Genomic DNA, 17,022 nt, shown 5'->3' on the forward strand with positions numbered 1-17,022 from the left:
GCCATTTAAATGTCTCTCTAGCTTAGTGGTCAGCTTGTGCTTTAATATAAGCGCTACCTTAAATGCCTGAAGCCAAAGTTTACAAGTATAGGGGGGAAAAAAGAAAAAGAAAAAGAAAAAGAAAAAGAAAAAAACTCTTCTGTTTTTGCAGACTGGTTTTGTGTTGGGGCATGCACTCCTTTAATGCTTAGCCAGGCTGTTATTAGTCCTGCCTTAGCATTACCTTCCTGAGTGAGTTGTATGGTGAAGAGGGGTTAGAACTGAAGGAGTAGGGTCTTCTCAGACCTTTTCTGAGCATGCAGCCCATCCTGGGCCCATGCGTGTACTTCTTGATCCCCTGGTATTTAAAAAGCCCTTACTCCCCACGTCCTCCTTTCCAAACTCTTCCTTCCCAGGGCTTTTGCCATTCCTTGCTCTGTCCCTCAGGGGCCATGGCAGGTCCAAGAACCCAACCCCAGCTTTTTGAGAATAGAGTCTGTGTTGCTCCCTCTGGCACTAGCAACCTGCACCAGAGGTCATGCTCTGTTCTCATGACCACCATCATCCTGGAGAGTGGGGAAGTGCGAGCTGGACATCTGAAATGCCACGGCACTCTCTTGTTGCAATGCAGCAACTTCTTTCTTCATTATGCATTCCTCTGGTTGTTGTGGGTTTGGGGAGGATTCCAGAGCTCTGCAGAAGTTGACTCGGACAGTTTTGTCAGCTGTTACAGTGGAGGGATGGAACCCACATCACCAGCCTCAGCCACTTTGCTCCTCCTGCATTTTAAATGTACTATTTTGTACTCATATCAAGCATTCACTCTCCTTTAGACATGGATTGTAATAATGTATCACTCATGCATATGTAAACAGGAAAATATAAACCTGTTATGTTGCTTAAGGTATCCCTAGACTTCTATCATGTTCACTGTTTGCCTCCTCTGAAATACTTTTAAACTCGAGAGTTACTGATGTTTGTATTTTTCATACAACATTGCTCTCTGCTCCATCCAGAGTTGGTGACAGAATTTCTTACAAGAGTGCTCTCTACTGTCATCTCCAGGACTTCACTCCCGGGCAGTGACACCATATGCAGGCAATGACAAACATAACTGACAGCTTGGCCAGTGGTGACTGTCATATGCACCCTAATTTCAACAGACTATTTTAAACTCTGCATCTAATAGTTGGCAATATGTATTTTTTTTTTCTGAGAAACCAGATGAGGAAATGATTAATTTGGCGAAAATAAGTCACAGAGAACAACAGAGAGGTACTATATGGGTAGGGCTCTAGCAGATGGAAGGATCCTGTCAGCCAAACAGCAGACGGGGTAAGCATGCACTCCCAGAAGCATCAGCCTGGCGTGAGGCCTGGCAGGTTCATAAGATTTTCAGAGTTGAGTCAGTCAGCTGCTTGAGGTGGGATATGGATTTAAAGAAGTGGGCAGTGGAAGTTCACACTTGGAAATAAACTCCATTCTATTGTCAAAGAACCTTTCAGAAGAATCTAAGGAACAAAGCAGTCTGATGGTAACTTCGTCTTCCAGGTCTCTTGGCAGCTATCTGGAGAACAGCGTGGGGAGAACAGGGTGCAGGAGAGCAGACCCGCCGTGCCTTCCTGGGTGAGCAGGTGTGACACATGTGCCACCACGGAGGTTGCCGGGGACCTGGGCTGTGGCAGGGCTGACAGGTGTGGGCTGAGGGAGGCTGAATCCACTTCAGAGGAAGTGGGCTGGGAAGGAAAATTGCTTCTCCTGGTGTTTTATTGCCAGGAACGTGAGACACCTGACTCACAGAATCAGGTACTTGTTCCCAGCTCTGCCTAGTTTGTAATCTGGGTGATCTGCCTCTTAAACCCCAGAGGCTGAAGTGAATGCAGAATTTTAAAACCATTACAGTAGGTTTTTAATAAAATATACAGGTTTTAGCAGCACCAGGGATGTATGACTCCAATACCCACATGCCTTGTTCTTTATGCCCTTGTATTTCCTTTTACAAAGAAATATATTGGGAATAAGGTTTCCTCCAAAAGTTTACATTTGTAACCTCACTACTGTCTGACACAAACACACAAGAGCATACCATACAGTTAAAATTATCCCTAAGCCAGAAGGTTAACAGAAGTATCTAATCTGACTGTTGGAGTTGTCATCTGAAGAGGGCGCTAAAGTCACAGTTCCCCTCCTCTTGACACCCGCACTGCTCAGAACCATTTTCAGTTTCAGACTTTAATTTGGAGAACTGTTCTTGCCCGTGTCTTGCACCCTATGAAGCATCCAAAAATGATCTCTTACAAAGACAGAGGTGTGGACCCTCCCTTTCGTGTTAGGAATGAGCTAAACCGACCGACTTCCTAACCCTGACAGAGCCCCAGAGCCAGAGCAGGTGCAGGCATTTCCAGCCCCTGAGTATCTGAAGGACGGTGTGTTCAGAGTCCACGGGACGTGGACTGCAGGTGAACACCTCAGCTGAGCTCAACACAGTAACGACCTCGTAACAGGGGGACTCAAGGCTCCAGAGTTTTCAAGGAATGTTTTCTTACTGGACTACCTCCCTTTGACAGTTCTACACAGACCACCACAGGTGAAAGATCCCCAAGGCTAAATGATGAACAACTTTGTATTTCTCTTGGATAAACAGACTTAGGGAAAGACAACAAGTGAAGACATGCAAGAAATGACTGGAACATCTACTGTCACAAAAGCTATACTTTAACTTGTTTTATTATATTTTTAAATAGTCTTTAATTTGCCTTCAAATATCATAACAAATCTATACTTTGCTGATCTATGACCTCTTCTTTCCCTCTTTCTGGAAAAGGAAAGAAAATTCTTCACAGGTTCTTAAATCTACACCCATCTTTCAAAAATATGTGCGCAGCATCTCTTTCAAGCTCAGTCCTAATCTGATACCTGAATCTACTAATCATCTCACTGAATTATTTTCAAGAGAATATGGTTCTCCGTATAAGCATTTCTTTCGCACTCCTTGACTGGAGAGGGCTTTAGTGACATTTTTATGGCTTCCAAAATAAATACGTCTTTTCTCTGGGTGTTCCTGGGCTTTACCCTTAATGGGTAATTAACAGTGTGACATGTACCTCGTGTCCCCTGCATAATTCTGGAGCGCTACGTCGTCCTTCTAGAAAACTGATTCAGTATCTATGGTGCGTCATTAGAATTCACCTCTGGAACTGGCCACAGACACTCCCGCGACAGTCTGTGGAACGCCTGATGTTGGGACGCGAAGTCCACGAACGAGAAAGGATGTGGACGGAGGCCAAGTGTGAACGAGGACGGTGATGTGAAAAATACCTGCCCCAAGTTGTAGGAAACCTAACGAACAAAGCCAGCCCAGAGTCTCTTCCTGCATTTTTCAATGTGAAGAGCTAACCGGTTAATACTTTGTCAGGGCTACTAGTGTAAACCTTATCTTTCTCCTCAAGAAAGACCCCACTGCTCTGGATCCAAAGGCACTTCTTTCTGGAATACTCAACAAGGGGAAAAAAAGAGCCTGGAACTAAAAACAGGACTGAAGACACTACCGCAAGATGGCACTGCTCTAGTGGACCCGGGAGCAGCGCTGGGGGGTGCGGGGCTCGTGGGGGAATGAGCGTGGAGTTCTCGGGGTGATCGCGGGGCTTGCGGGGCTCTCGGGGCTGGCAGGGGCGTGGGGTTCGCAGGTTCCACTGGCCCCAGGCATGCAGGGTTGGAGGAAATACCCCCGGACCGGGCCGAGCCCCGCGCCACTAAGTCGAGACCCCTCCCACATGTGCTCTGCCCCCACTCCCCATCTCGGCGATCGGGAAGCACCAGAACGCGAATTCCCTGAAGCCGCGAGGTAGCGCCCCGGTTCCCGAGTCCCTGCGCCACCCTCCGACGGCGCGCGCCAGCCCAGGCCCCGTTCTGGTTCCGCCCCGGCTCCGCGGGCGCAGAGGACCCGACCCACCAGCAGGAAGGAGGAGGCGCGGCCGAGGGAGGGTCGTTCCCGGCAGAGCCGCGCGGGCCGCGCCGGCGGGCAGGAAGCGCGGGGGAGGCGCGCAGGCGGGGGTCCCGCGGTCCGCGGTCGGGGCGGGGCGTGCGCGTCAGCCCGGCTAGAAAAGGCGGCGCCCGGCCCGCCCGGGAACCGCGCTCGCCGCCGGCCCGACGCCGCCATGAGCGCCGCGCTTTTCAGCCTGGACAGCCCGGCGCGCGGCGCCCCCTGGTCCGCGGAGCCCGCCGCCTTCTACGAGCCGGGCCGCGCGGGAAAGCCGGGCCGCGGGACCGAGCCGGCCGCGCCCGCCATGTACGACGACGAGAGCGCCATCGATTTCAGCGCCTACATCGACTCCATGGCCGCCGTGCCCACTCTGGAACTGTGCCACGACGAGCTCTTCGCCGACCTCTTCAACAGCAACCACAAGGCGGGAGCCCTGGAGCTGCTGCCCGGGGGCCCCGCGCGCCCCGCGGTCCCCGGGCCGGCGCCGCGACCGCTCAAGCGCGAGCCCGACTGGGGCGATGGCGACGCGCCCGGCTCGCTGCTGCCCGCGCAGGTGGCCGCGTGCGCGCAGACGGTGGTGAGCCTGGCGGCGGCCGCGCAACCCACGCCGCCCGCGTCGCCCGAGCCGCCGCGCCGCAGCCCTGCGCCCCCAGCACCCGGGCCGGCGCGCGACAAGGCGGCGGGAAAGCGGGGCCCGGACCGCGGCAGCCCCGAGTACCGGCAGCGGCGCGAGCGCAACAACATCGCCGTGCGCAAGAGCCGCGACAAGGCCAAGCGGCGCAACCAGGAGATGCAGCAGAAGCTGGTGGAACTTTCGGCCGAGAACGAGAAGCTCCAGCAGCGCGTGGAGCAGCTGACGCGGGACCTGGCCGGGCTGCGGCGCTTCTTCAAGCAGCTGCCCGGCGCGCCCTTCCTGCCCGGCGCGGGGGCGGCGGACGCGCGGTGACGCGAGGGGCGCGCGGGCTGCGGCCGCGGTGTCTGGAGCCACCGGGCCGGACTCCCGTGCTCGGCTGGGACTCAAGACAGCTGCCGCGTGGACCCTAAGTTACTGTGACGGCAGCTTCTCTACATCCTACGCCTAGGATGCAGCAAAGGTACATTCGTAAAAGAGACTTTTGGGACAAGCCATTGTACTGTAGATACGAGGAAAAAAGACTTGAGCATGCACACATTTTTATATTGATTTTTACAGTATTTGTAAGAATAAAGACGCGTTAGACCAACCTTGAATCCTGCGCTCGCAGCCCTCCGGAACCCCGGGAAGGGCGCGTCTGTCCGGCGTGCGCCCCGGGGCCGGGTTCCTGGAAGATCGTCTCTTTGCTTCTCAAACAGGCCAAACTACACCTGCGGACGTGCTCGTTAACTTGCAGAGACCCCCCTCGGGTGGAAGGCGCCCCGGGAACGTGTCAGAGACCGGCGGGAGCGCGCCCCACCTCGAGCGGGGGCCCCAGGGGCAGGGAGAGGAGGGCTCAGGTTGTCCGAAAACCAGTCCGACTCGTCTTGGCTTTCATGGGATTTGCTTTCACTTTCTTCAGTCTTGTAGAGTTTCTAGCAGATTTTCAAAGTGCGTAAGATACACAACGGTCACGTAGGATGGAAAGGACAGTCACAAAGCTACTAAAAACCGGCTACCTTGTCAGTACTTGTAATGTTTCAACGCTTAATCTGAACGACTAAATAAAGCCTTGCCTGTCCCCCGTGAAAGTGGGTACTAGGCAGCCTTTCTTGGTCTTGGCTGCTACGCCTATATTACGTAACCGATTAACCAGGGCCTGTCATGATTATATTGTCATAAGGGAGGAAACTAAATCTTTAGTGTCCAGAGATAATTAATCCACGATTTTACTTTTAACTTAGACGGTGAAAGATAACCAGGCTCTCCCGTTGCGAGCTAATCCTGGCTGCTGGTGCAGGACCCAGCAGGACTAACTGGACCTGGCAGTATCACTGGAGGGTTACCTTATCTACACTTTACGGGAAACAGCTTTAACCTCCGACATAGTTCCCCTGAACATGTTCCAAAAAATACTGAGCTGCAAAACGCTTAAGTTGGATGCTGATTGTAGCAGCGCAGTTAGTACCACGAGAGAGGACAGAGGCTTAAGCTTTGCAGGGTATTCTTTGGGGAATGTTAAAACAAACATTAAAGAAAAACACATTGAATCCTGGTAAAATTTGAACACTTTAAAATTACAATGGAACAAAGTAATTTTTTCTACTATATTATCTAAGATAAATATAAAATGGAGGCCTCAAGTGTATTTAAGCTTTAACAACATATTCCTAATTTTGCAGAAAGGCAATACAAAATATATAACCATAGAAAAAAGTATTTTGATTTGTAGTTTACCAAACTATCTTAACGAACATTTGCCCCCGAAAAATCAAAGTTCCATTTCAAGATCATAAAGTACATTCATTCTGCCCAGAGTTAACAAATAACCACCCTAAACTGCCACCACCTCGCAGCCACTCTGCAAAGTTCACAGATCCTGTGGCCGCGGCCAGTCTTCTGAAGAGGCTCTCCCCTCGCTCAGCAGCTCAACCTCCTCCAACCCCACGCAGCTGGTCGGGTGGGTGGTGAGGGACCGGACAAAACAGGTTAACGGCCCCACCTCCTTCCCAAGGACGCTCTTCACTTCATAACTCTGTGGGGACAAAGGCAGGCTGGTTAAAGCAAACAGCCTGGGACGTTCTGTTCCAGAGCACAGGACACCCACGACAGCAGAAGGCCCTTCTGCGGCCCACAACCCGGCTCTGCAAAGGTGAGAACAACAGGCAAAGGAAGGAACTGCTTTTCTCTGATAGCTGCGCACAAAAATATGTAAAGTATGTTATTGATGTTGGTGGACGCAATGACGCACCTCTCCCAGTTGGCTGTCCTAGAAGAGGTGGGGGTTGGGGGGTGGGGCATGCCCTGTGTCCCAGCCGGAAGCATGCAGCACGCCTGCAGCTGACTCCCACCTCCCCAGTCCAGCCGCACTTCTGGTCCAAGGATTTCCGTTGCCCCAAACTTTCCTCCTTAAAGGACCCCCTTTCTTCCAGAGTTACACTGAGCTAAACACCTTCTGAGGCTGCTGAAAGCTTTCCCTTCACACTGTCCGATGAATATCTTAGGGGACTGGTTAATCCTGGGCAAGTTTCCTCTCTACATGTGTGGCAGGGGCACCAGGAGACCAGGCTGGGAAGGTGTGCTGTGTCCTCCTGGTCCCCATTTTTCTCATGGGGCTGGGGATGAAAATAGAGGCTTATTGGCCTTGTGGGAAACTGAAGCTCTAGGTGGTCACATGTTCTTCCGGAAAGCACCCCCCCCCCCCGGCTCCTGCAAGAGGGCAGCATTAGGATCCCTCTCAGTCTGTGCCAGATACCTGATGACGTCTGTGGCAGCTCAGTGCAGTGCAGTGCGAACTCGCCCCTTCCGTTACCGGCATGGTGGCAGAGGGGACTGAGGCTGGAGGGTTGGATGACGTGGCCATTGCTGGCACATCTGGCTCCTTGGCTGGCACCTCACTGCCCTCACCCTGGGTCTGGGCTGGGTGGCCGACTGGCTTCTCATGAACAGAGTGAGGGGTAGGGGCAGGGAGTGTGTTCTAGGCCTGGTGGTGACAGACTCCCATCTTCCTGCCTGCTTGGGACCCAGACTCATGCCATGAGGGGGCCCAGGCTATACAGGGGTCTGGCCAGAGCCTGGGAAGGTCCCAGCCAACAAGGGCACAAAGGCCGGGGACTGACGGGCCTCCTTGACTCCAGCCCAGCCCTTGGGACACTGGCTGCTGCCCGGGGGAGCCTTGTCCAGGCTGCAGGGTTGTGTGAAGGGTAAGACTTGGAGCGCTGAGCCCAAGACGGTACATTCTGAAGCTGGGCTCCCCTGCATGGCTTGCAGGGAGTTCTGGCGTCCTCAGTAGCAAATTCAGGTTGGCGCGACCATGTTTCATGGAGGTGAGAGTCATCGTGAAGACAGGTGAAGGGAGGGAATGAGGGTGTGACTGGACAGGTGGAGAGGCCTCTGCCTGGGGCCTGCGGCCAAGACGTCAAGGTCACGGCCCCCTCAGTTGTTCAGAGAGCTTCTTAGGATCCCACAAAGGGGCCTGACTCAGTGGAGATGGCAGGATGAGGACAGAGACGCTGGTGAGGGAGGCCCCACTCAGGGCTGCACCTGTGTGAGGTCAGGGCGGGGCCCAGGCACCTACCCACCTGGGGTACAAGCACAGAACTCTTGACTTGAAAAAAAGCAGAAAATCCTGTCTTTTATAATGCCAGGTTTGGCAGCTACAGTTTTCTATAATAACTGTATTGTTTATAAATGGAGATTATAGATATTTTATATTTGGGGGAAATTAACAAGGAGAGGTTAAAATAATCACCAGCAAACACATATGCTGGTCATGTGAATGCATGTATCTGTGTGTGTGTGTAAAATGTGCCTCCATCTTCAAAGGTGCAATGTATTTAACTTTTCCTCCTGTGAAGGCCGGGGAAACAAGCTGCACATATCCTGTCCCTGCCATGTCACCCTGGAGATGTGGCACACACACCGCTGTCAGCTCCACCGCTTTCCTATCTGCTGTCTGACCTTGTTAAAGTGCAGGCCTGACCCCAACGCTCCTGTGTCCTAACAAGAAACCGCACATTTGTTCCCAAGATGAAGTCATGTTCTCATGCAAAGTCCTAATCTGATTCTTTGGATTTGGGTCCCAGAAGACGGACAGAATCCAGACTGGGGCCTTGTGGCCCATGTCTGCACCCAGGTCTGTCCTACACCACCGGTGTCAGCTCCCTTCCAAGATCATGCGAAGCCTGAGCATCTGGGGGTGCCAACCCCAGTCCCATCACCGGGCTCCACAGCAGAGCACCCCAAAGGGACACCAGGGCCCTCACCCTCACCCCTCACCCAGGGAACACGTGCACACACTCCACACCGTACATGCACGAGCACATGCATGCCTTGTGAGTAGGATGTAAGTAGCTGGGAAGTCCGGCATGTGGTAGGTAAGGCCTGCCTCCATCAGAGGGAGTAAGCGAATGAGGGGGTTCCTGCCAGGCCTCCCCTGGTCTCCAGGTCTCTGAAGAGAGCAGGTGGTTGAGGGCCACTCTCCTGGGGGCCTAGCGAGGGCACCTGAGCAGCTGCAGGGCCAGCATGTCCTGTACACCGCCCCTCAGCCTTCAGCTGTGGGCTTCGTCTGGTTCCGCTGCTGTGTTCTCCTTAAGCGGGATGGCCCCAGCACCCCTCAACGTACCCTGCTCCCGGATCACCCAGACCTGCTGGCTGAAGTGCCTGCTCAGAGCCCCTACTCTGTGGCTCTCCCACCCACTAGCCTCACCCAAGGGCTGACAGTCGTAGGAACTGCTGCCCCCGACCCGTCAAACACAGGGCCTCAATCAGAACACACGCAAGGTCCCTGTTGCCCCCACTGGGCCGGCTGCTGACTCTCTGGGTGTCCCCGTGGAGAGAGCGACGGCCTTCTCTCTGTGAGAGTCTGTGAGCCCTCTGCCTCTCTGGTCGGGGTGGACTCTGCCTGCTGGGAGGCCGTGGAATGTGGTGAGATGGTGCTTGGTCGTAACTGCTCACTTCCACACAGTCAGGGACACTAGTTTACAGGCCCTCCCGCAGCTGGGTCTAAACGTCAGTCCCCACTGAGCAGCAGCTCTTCGGATGCAGGTTTGTGCTATGGGGGAACGGGGGTCACCGAGCTGCTCTAAAGAGAGGCGTGAGGCCAAGAATCAGCTGGAACTGCCGTCAGACTAGTGATCCTCCAAGATTCCAAGCTTGGATTTGTCCACATTCCGATTTAATTCAAACCGACCCCCGGTGAGGATGAAAGAGTGTAAGGGTTGCCATTTCCCCTGCCCCCATGTGCAGGGGGAGGCTGGGACGGGGCTGGCAAGTGGCCAAGAGGGCAGCCCAGGAGCCTCCAAATTCAGACTAGAATCAGAACCAATTTCGCCTTGGGAGCCTATCAGAGAGCCATGCAGATGGTCAGCCGCCCCTTCATGGCAACCTCACGAGCTGGCCCACAGCTGCCACCTGGATGTGGCCCTGACATGGTCACAGATACCTTTTGCCCCCTGGGGCTGAGCACTCTCTCTGGAGCTCAGCCATCCCACAGCCCACGTGCGAGGCCCTCAAACATCTCTCACAAGGACAGACCTCTCTCGTTCACGAGGGCCCAACATACACTGTGTTCAGGTGGTGTCTTTTTGGAAAAGCACATCTCACACCTCTTTGTGAAGCTCACACACTGACTCTCAGAGCTGACAAGCCAGATCGGGGAAATAACCACCAATCTGGCAGATGCTCAGACTCAAGAAAACCCAGCAATTTAAAAAAAAAAGTGTATCTCAGACAATTGTTCCATTAACGTGAAACCATGCCAGGAGTTGAAACCTATGCTAACCAAAGCCGGGGGACAGACCATGTATCTACTGCAAGACCCATCAGGAAAGAACCTCAGTCTCAAAAGGGAAGGGCCCTCGTCAGCAAACGCAGCAAAGCCAGAGCCGTGCGGGGCGGTGAGAGCTCAACCCACGTGCTGCGGCCTTCACTGTGACTGTGGGTGCAGGAGTGGACAGCAGGACAGACAGGCACCTGTGCTGGCACCGGACTCACCCCATCCTCGCTGGCGGCAAACTTCAGGAGCGAAGAAATACTGTCCTGCAGCAGCTGCAATCACAGCCAAGGGGCTAGGTTAGGACTCCACCACTGACTCACACCGAAAACACTCCCCTCCCGAGAACTGACGTGGGCTCTACACCACTTGCTTCATCGCAGAGCCCTGAGTGGACTGTGCATCTGACCCCTTCCCAGCTCCCGCCAGGCTGTGGAAAAGGGCACAGGGGTCCCGCCTGCCTCCTACCTGGACCCTGACTGTGCACCGGGGGCGCGAGGGGCAGTCCAGGAAGACCTGCAGGTGCCTCCTGAGGAGCGGAGAAGTAACCAGGTGGGAGCAGTCCCCACAGAAGAAGGTGCCCCTGAGGTTTGGAAACAAGATGCAAGGAAAGCGAGGAGTCTGGCAGTGCAGACACTCCTCGCACCCAACACAGAGAAGGAACTCAGGTCCCAAAACAGGCCAGCAGCAGCCGTGCTCAGCAGTGCGGCCACACACGTGACACCTGGAGGATGGAGGGACACAGGCAGGAGCCACGTCCACGCTGAACCAGTGGGAGCAGCTGGGACAGGAGAACCTCTTTAGTCATCAGCGTCTCTGCTCTGTCTTGCTTCTCCTGTCTCCACATGCAACTCAGTGCCCTGTGTATAAGGCCACCTCCAGGAGGCATCAAGCTGCAGGAGTCACGGGGGGCCAGAGGACCGGCTCGGAGAACTGGGTCGACACTGGGCCCGATGGGGGCGGGCAGGGAAGGGATGTCTGCTTGCAAAGGACACCTGTGCAGTCACCAATATGTCTCTCACCCATGTCTGCCCCGAGTTCTTTTCCTTCTGCCTGATAATAAAGGAGCTGAGGAAACCTGGCACCTCTTGAAGGACAGGAGGAGCTACAGGCACAGCAGAACCGGCGTAGAGGAAGAGAACTGCACTGTGGCCTCCTCCCTGCAGCTCGGCCTGGCCTGGTCCAAGGCATCGGCCCTGGGGTCCCGGCAGGTCGCTGCTGACCTGCGTTCTCCCGGCAGCCCTGCCGCATACCTGTCTCCTGGGCTCTGTTCCAGTCTCGCGCTGCCACACAGGTCACATGCAGGCCAGGAGAAGGCGGTGCTCTCGTCCACGCCAGTCACGGTGCCTGGGCCGGGGAGACAGCCAGGCTCAGGGTGGTTCTGCCCCGGCTTCTCTTTGCTCCTCAGGTCACAGACGGTTAACACCAGGGGCTCAGGTTGTGAGTTTATGTAAATGTTTCTCAGGTTTTTTTTTATAAGTTCCTTTTATTGCACAAAATTACAGCAAGTTTTAAAGCTCAGGTGTATTACCACCTAACCAAGTATCTTCATCTTTGCCTTTTTCCAGATGGGCACAGACAAAGCTGTTACAAGCAAACCGTCACTGCACCGTCTCATCCTGCCCCGAGGCTGCTGCACGGCTGTGCCTCTGGGTCATGGCTCCCTCAGCCACGGCCCACACTGGCCACCAGGTCTCCAAGGTGCTCCAGCACCAGGCAGTGGGCATCTGTCCACTTGGCCTTTTCTGTGCTGGGCCCTTTCCTCAGGATAGACTCACACAAGTGGAGTTACTATGTCAAAGTACATGAGAAAGTATCCACAAGAGACACCCTGATGAAGGACTCTTGTCCACAGCGTACAAAGGGCTCTTAAAGCTCAACAAGAAGAATCAAAACAACTCGATTTAAAAATTGGCCAAAGACCCTCACAGACACCAGAGCCATACACAGACGGCATGTGAGCACACGGAAGGACGCGCAGCATCATGTTGTCAAGGGACTGCAAAGTACAACAGCAATGCACCACCACTGCACACGTATGACAACAGCCAGAGTCCAGACACTGACACCACCAAGTGAGAGGACTCGCAGCAGCAGGAACGCTCAGTCACGGCAGCTGGGGGTGTGAAACGGTGCAGCCACTGTGAACAGTTTGATGGTTTCCTACAAAATTAAACATAGTCTTATCATACGATCAAGCAATCACACTCCTAGGTGTTTACCCAAAGGAGCTGAAAATGTATCTCCACATAAGCACCTGCACATGGATGTTCACAGCAGCTTTACTCGTAACTGCCAAAACATGGCAAGACAGCCTTCAGTAGGTGAACAGATACAAGAGCTGTGGTCCATCCAGACAATGGAATATTACCCACTGATAAGAAGAAATGAGCTATCAAGCCTCAAAAAGACACGGAGGAAACTTACATGCAAATGACTAGGAGAAAGAAGCCAGTTCGAAAAGACTACACGCATGATTCCAACTCTGACATTTTGGAAAAAGCAAAGCTACAGTTACCAGGTATCAAGAGGGAGAGAGGGCTGAATGGGCGGAGCGCAAGGCACTTTAGGTCAGGACAGCTACTCTGTATGATATGTAATGACGGCTGCACGCCACACATGGGTCTAGGAACACACAGCACAACAGTGAACCCTGATGCAAGCTATGGCCTCCAGGTGGTGAGGACGAGCAGGCTCATGCCCTGTCTGCTGGGGGCGCTGATGGTGGGAGGCTATGCGTGTGTTGGGGCAGGAGGATTCGGCAGAGCTCTGCCTTTTGCTCAGTTCTGCTGTAAGCCTGAAACTTCTCTAAAACATAGTCTATGAAAAAAACATGAAATAAATACTAAACTGAGAAATGGAAAAGACCCCTCAGAGGTGCAGAAGGGAGGCCCTCTAGGCTGGCCTGGGGTCAGGGGAGGCTTCCTTAAAGGATGGACAGGAGGTAGGGCTGGAGGCAGGGTGGGCATAGCCCACCCGCTACTCGCCAGTGGGGCTAGAGGCCAAGCAGCCACAAAGGAAGGTGAGACAGCTATGACGTCAGCAGGCCAGGCCCGTCCAGGGTCTGGGTGGGGATTTTAGACTTGATGGTGGGAGGAGTGAGAAGCTAGAGAGGAATTTAAACGGGACTGAGTTGGTGTAATTTTCTTGGAATGTGCAGCAGTGCAGATATCCTCGAGATACACTGGCAAATCACACACCATCCCTGTTGAAAAGTGGTGAAATTAGACACTGGGGAAAAAAAGTAAGATGTGATCTAAGTTTCCAGAAAAATGGAAGAGTCGTCCTTCCCATTTTTTGGAGCAAAGAATTCCACTCCCAACTAGAACAAACATTAGGAGAAAATTTATCTGTAGAGGATAAAACAGAATGGTAAGAGCTAAGTAGGTTTGGTTTATTAAAATGCATTCATGCAATGCATCCTTGAATGACTTTAAAGTAAAAATAATACATCTTGATTTTGAAAAGGCTGCCCAGATAATTTCATTGTCCTTGCAACTCTAATCAAGACTGAGTCAAAGGGATGAAAAGTTAAGCCAATAAGAGCTTACAATACAGCCGGCAGGGCGTGTCTTCACAAAGCAGAGCCCAGGTGGGGGCTCCCTCCCAGGGTGTGTCAACACAGAGGCTCCCATGTCCCTGGTAGGTCGGCCAAATGAATTAAGGAAAAGAAAGCTGCTACCTGCCCTTTTACCCTAGGATACTGGTGGGCGTAAAGAGCCTTCACACTTACATGGGATTAAGCAACTTCCTTCCAATTAAGGAACAGGAAATGATGTCACCTGGGGTCTGCACACCTTGGAAATCCCTACTGACAACCCTAACAGAACTCCCAGGGATGGCTGGGAAGTGTACTACTAAACTGCCAGTGTCTGGGACATTCACTTAAACCAGCATCAGAAGGAAAAAAACAATTTTCCTGAGCATTTAAGAGTTGTGAAGTCACATTCATCACTTGGCTGCAATTTGCTATTAGAAGACTTAACTTCCTTTGTCTCATGTACAGGAATCTCCTGTAATGAGACTTGGGAAGGTATATCACAAGAGGTGACTTTGCAGAAGGTCCTCCCAAGGGTCCAGCCCATAACCCTAACCTTCTCCGGTGAGGCTGGCCCTCCACTGCCCCCCTCCTTCTGGCTGAAAGGCCGGAGCTCAGGACCTTTTTCTCCTAGTTTGAGGTCGACCGCGGTTTGAGGACAGGACTCTGGCCGTGTGTGACCACGCCCCCTACGCAGGGAAGGCAAGACCACCCGCCGCTGATGAGCGGTTGGGACAAAGTAGGGAGCAGTTCAAGGAAGGGAAACCAACGCACACCTGTCCCCAGGAAGAGGCTAGAAGGGAGTCCCACAGCTCCGGGAGCCGATGTCTGCAGAGGGAAGGCCTAGGCACCACCTTCCTGGAGGCTCTCCTTCCTGGGACGTGGTATGGTTCTCAATGAGTGACTCATCAGCTCAGGGAAACACTCTGTCCTGCCGGGTCCTGGGGCTTGGGAAATCCTGAGGCCAGTCCACCTGGGGCTCTGCCTGGCCTTCCTGGGGCAGACCAGGCACCACAGGGTGAGGTGGGGGGGGGGCCACTGTTGCTTCACAGGAGTGAGGACACAGCCTCGCCTGGAGTTGGCAGAGCTGGATCTGGGCAAGCCCGCAGCTGGCTGGAGGGCAGGGAGCCTGTCCCTCTGTCTATCTGGGACAGTCCCACCCTGGCCTCCACCTTGGCTGGGGCTCCTGCACCAGAGGCCAGGCCAATCCTTGGTTTTTGCAGTTGGGCTTTGTTTTCTCTTAATCCCTAGTTAACTGGCTCTTAACGGAAGCTCTGGATGCTCTGTGATAACATTCTGTATCCACCTGATCCACTCCCCTGAAGTTGTCCTACAGCTGTGGGAGACCCTGCAGAACTTCAGCGAGACCCACCGGGTCTACGGTAAAATGGTAATGAAGGAAAATGATGTTGGTCAGAAACTGGATCTACAAAGGAAGACCATCAGAGAAGGAATAAATGAGGGTAAAGTAAAACCTCTAATCTTTGTTATTCTAAATTGATTGAAAAGGTAAGTTTATTTAAATAATGACAACGGTGTATTCTGTGATTAGAATGGTAGAGGTGTTACAAGGGACTGCAGGCAGGAGCTGAGAGCGCGGGTGCACCCTAAATAGGCGGTGTTTATTTGAGAGCAGACCTGACTGGTTGCAAGTGTACACTGCAAACTTCAGGCAGTTACTAAAAAGTTTTTTTAAATAAGAACAAGTGTTATATTGAGAGAGGAGAAAATGCAATCGGATAAAATGCTCAATTAAAATGAGGAAAGGCAGAAAGAAAGTGGAAAACAAAAAAGAAACAAGAGCAATGAGTAGAAAACATCTAAAAACATGAACGCTATTAACCTAATCATGTAAGTATGCACTTTAAATGTGAATGGCCTGAACACACAAAAGGGTCTGTGAGAGCAGACAAACACTGAGCCCCAGCGACGGTGAGTACAGGAAACTGACATCACACACGAAGACACTCAGACATCAGAGGAAAGGTCCTCCACGCTCCTGCTGGTAAGAGAAAGCCGGGGAGCTATATTAAGTTCAGAGGGACAACTTCAGGGCAAAGGAAGCAGCTGCTAGGGGTAGAGGGGTGCTACCTGGTGGTAAAGGGGACACTTCTCCTAGAAGACACGCCAGTCCGGGGTGTGTGTGCATCACAAGAGACTGTTAACATACGTGGCATATGTGAAGCCAATGATGGGACTGCAAGGAGAGATACACAGGCCCATGGCTGCACTTTATACCCTGTGCTTGGAGGCGTCAGGTCCTCTCTCAGTGACTGACAGATCCACAGGTGGAAAATCCTAAGGACGTGGCTGAACCGAGGACACCATCACTTGGCTCTAACTGATGCATACAGACGACTCCATCCAACAAGAGCAGAACACACCTTCCCCTCAAGCTCTCATGGTATGTCCACCCAGACAGACCACACTCTGGGCCACAAAGCACACCTTTACACATTTAAAAATACAGAAATCATACTAAGTATGCTTCTAAACCACAATGGAATTAAATAGAAGTCAGTAACAGAAAAATAGCTGGAAAACCCCAAAATATCTGGAGGTTAAACAACATGCTCTTAAATAACACACGGGTCAAAGAAATTTCAAGAGAAATTTAAAAATATTTTGAATTAAACGAAAATAAAAACACATCAAAATTTGTGGGATGCAGCAAAAGCAATGCTTAGAAGTTGATGGCACTGAATGTAAACCCTAGAAAACATCTAAAATCAATAATCTAAGCTTTCATCTTAAGAAACAAGAAAAAGAGAAGCAAATTATAAAACAAGGTAAGGAGATTATAAGCAATAACAAAAATCAGAACAGAAATCGATGAAACCGAGAATAGGAAATCCACAGAAAAAAATCAAGAAACCCAGAAGTTGGTTTTTGAAAAGATAAGCAAAAATTAATAAACTTCTAGCAAGGCTTAATGGATAAAAGAGAGAAGAAACAAATTTACATCAGAATTGAAAGAGGATTCCATAGACATTAAAGGGGTAAGAGAGGAATGTCAGAAACAGCTCTGTGCGCCCAGATTTGATAATTAGGTGAAATGGAGAAATTCCTTGAAAGACACAATCAGCCAAAGCTCCGCAAGAAGAAACAGGGGGTCTGATAGGCCTGGGTCTACAGGC

General features: G+C 52.2%; 2 protein-coding genes and 1 long non-coding RNA gene across 10 annotated transcripts in view; 2 read left to right on the forward strand and 1 right to left on the reverse strand.

Moving 5' to 3' along the window:
* Positions 1 to 4,080: 4,080 nt before the first annotated feature.
* CEBPD (CCAAT enhancer binding protein delta) lies at positions 4,081 to 5,685 on the forward strand. Its single transcript, XM_032470036.1, has one exon. It carries the CDS (start codon positions 4,137 to 4,139, stop codon positions 4,905 to 4,907), a length of 771 nt encoding a protein of 256 aa, XP_032325927.1. The 5' UTR covers positions 4,081 to 4,136; the 3' UTR covers positions 4,908 to 5,685.
* Positions 5,123 to 17,022, reverse strand: part of SPIDR (scaffold protein involved in DNA repair) — a 259,052-nt gene continuing 247,152 nt past the window's right edge. For 4 of the 8 annotated variants that reach the window (XM_032470033.1, XM_032470029.1, XM_032470034.1 and 1 more), the window contains 4 exons: positions 11,601 to 11,694; positions 10,816 to 10,930; positions 10,548 to 10,622; positions 5,123 to 6,609 (listed from right to left, as the gene is read on the reverse strand). In XM_032470033.1, coding sequence (XP_032325924.1) covers positions 6,445 to 6,609; positions 10,548 to 10,622; positions 10,816 to 10,930; positions 11,601 to 11,694 — 449 coding nt within the window. In that variant the 3' untranslated portion in view covers positions 5,123 to 6,444. Of the gene's footprint in view, positions 6,610 to 10,547; positions 10,623 to 10,815; positions 10,931 to 11,600; positions 11,695 to 11,813; positions 12,511 to 17,022 lie in introns of those variants that run through there. The other 4 variants (XM_032470028.1, XM_032470030.1, XM_032470031.1 and 1 more) reach the window with 4 other exon arrangements.
* LOC106728648 overlaps positions 11,670 to 17,022 on the forward strand; it is a 35,474-nt gene continuing 30,121 nt past the window's right edge. The window contains exons 1-3 of the long non-coding RNA XR_004316004.1: positions 11,670 to 11,784; positions 11,916 to 12,868; positions 15,137 to 15,348. This is a non-coding gene — a long non-coding RNA (uncharacterized LOC106728648). The remainder of the gene's footprint in view (positions 11,785 to 11,915; positions 12,869 to 15,136; positions 15,349 to 17,022) is intronic.

The sequence above is a fragment of the Camelus ferus genome, chromosome 29 (assembly GCF_009834535.1).
Source record: "Camelus ferus isolate YT-003-E chromosome 29, BCGSAC_Cfer_1.0, whole genome shotgun sequence".
NCBI classification, from domain to species: Eukaryota; Metazoa; Chordata; class Mammalia; order Artiodactyla; family Camelidae; genus Camelus; species Camelus ferus.

Bases quoted from the DNA above. Each gene is read 5' to 3' on its own strand.
- CEBPD (XM_032470036.1), top strand. From the start codon at position 4,137: ATGAGCGCCGCGCTTTTCAGCCTGGACAGCCCGGCGCGCGGCGCCCCC.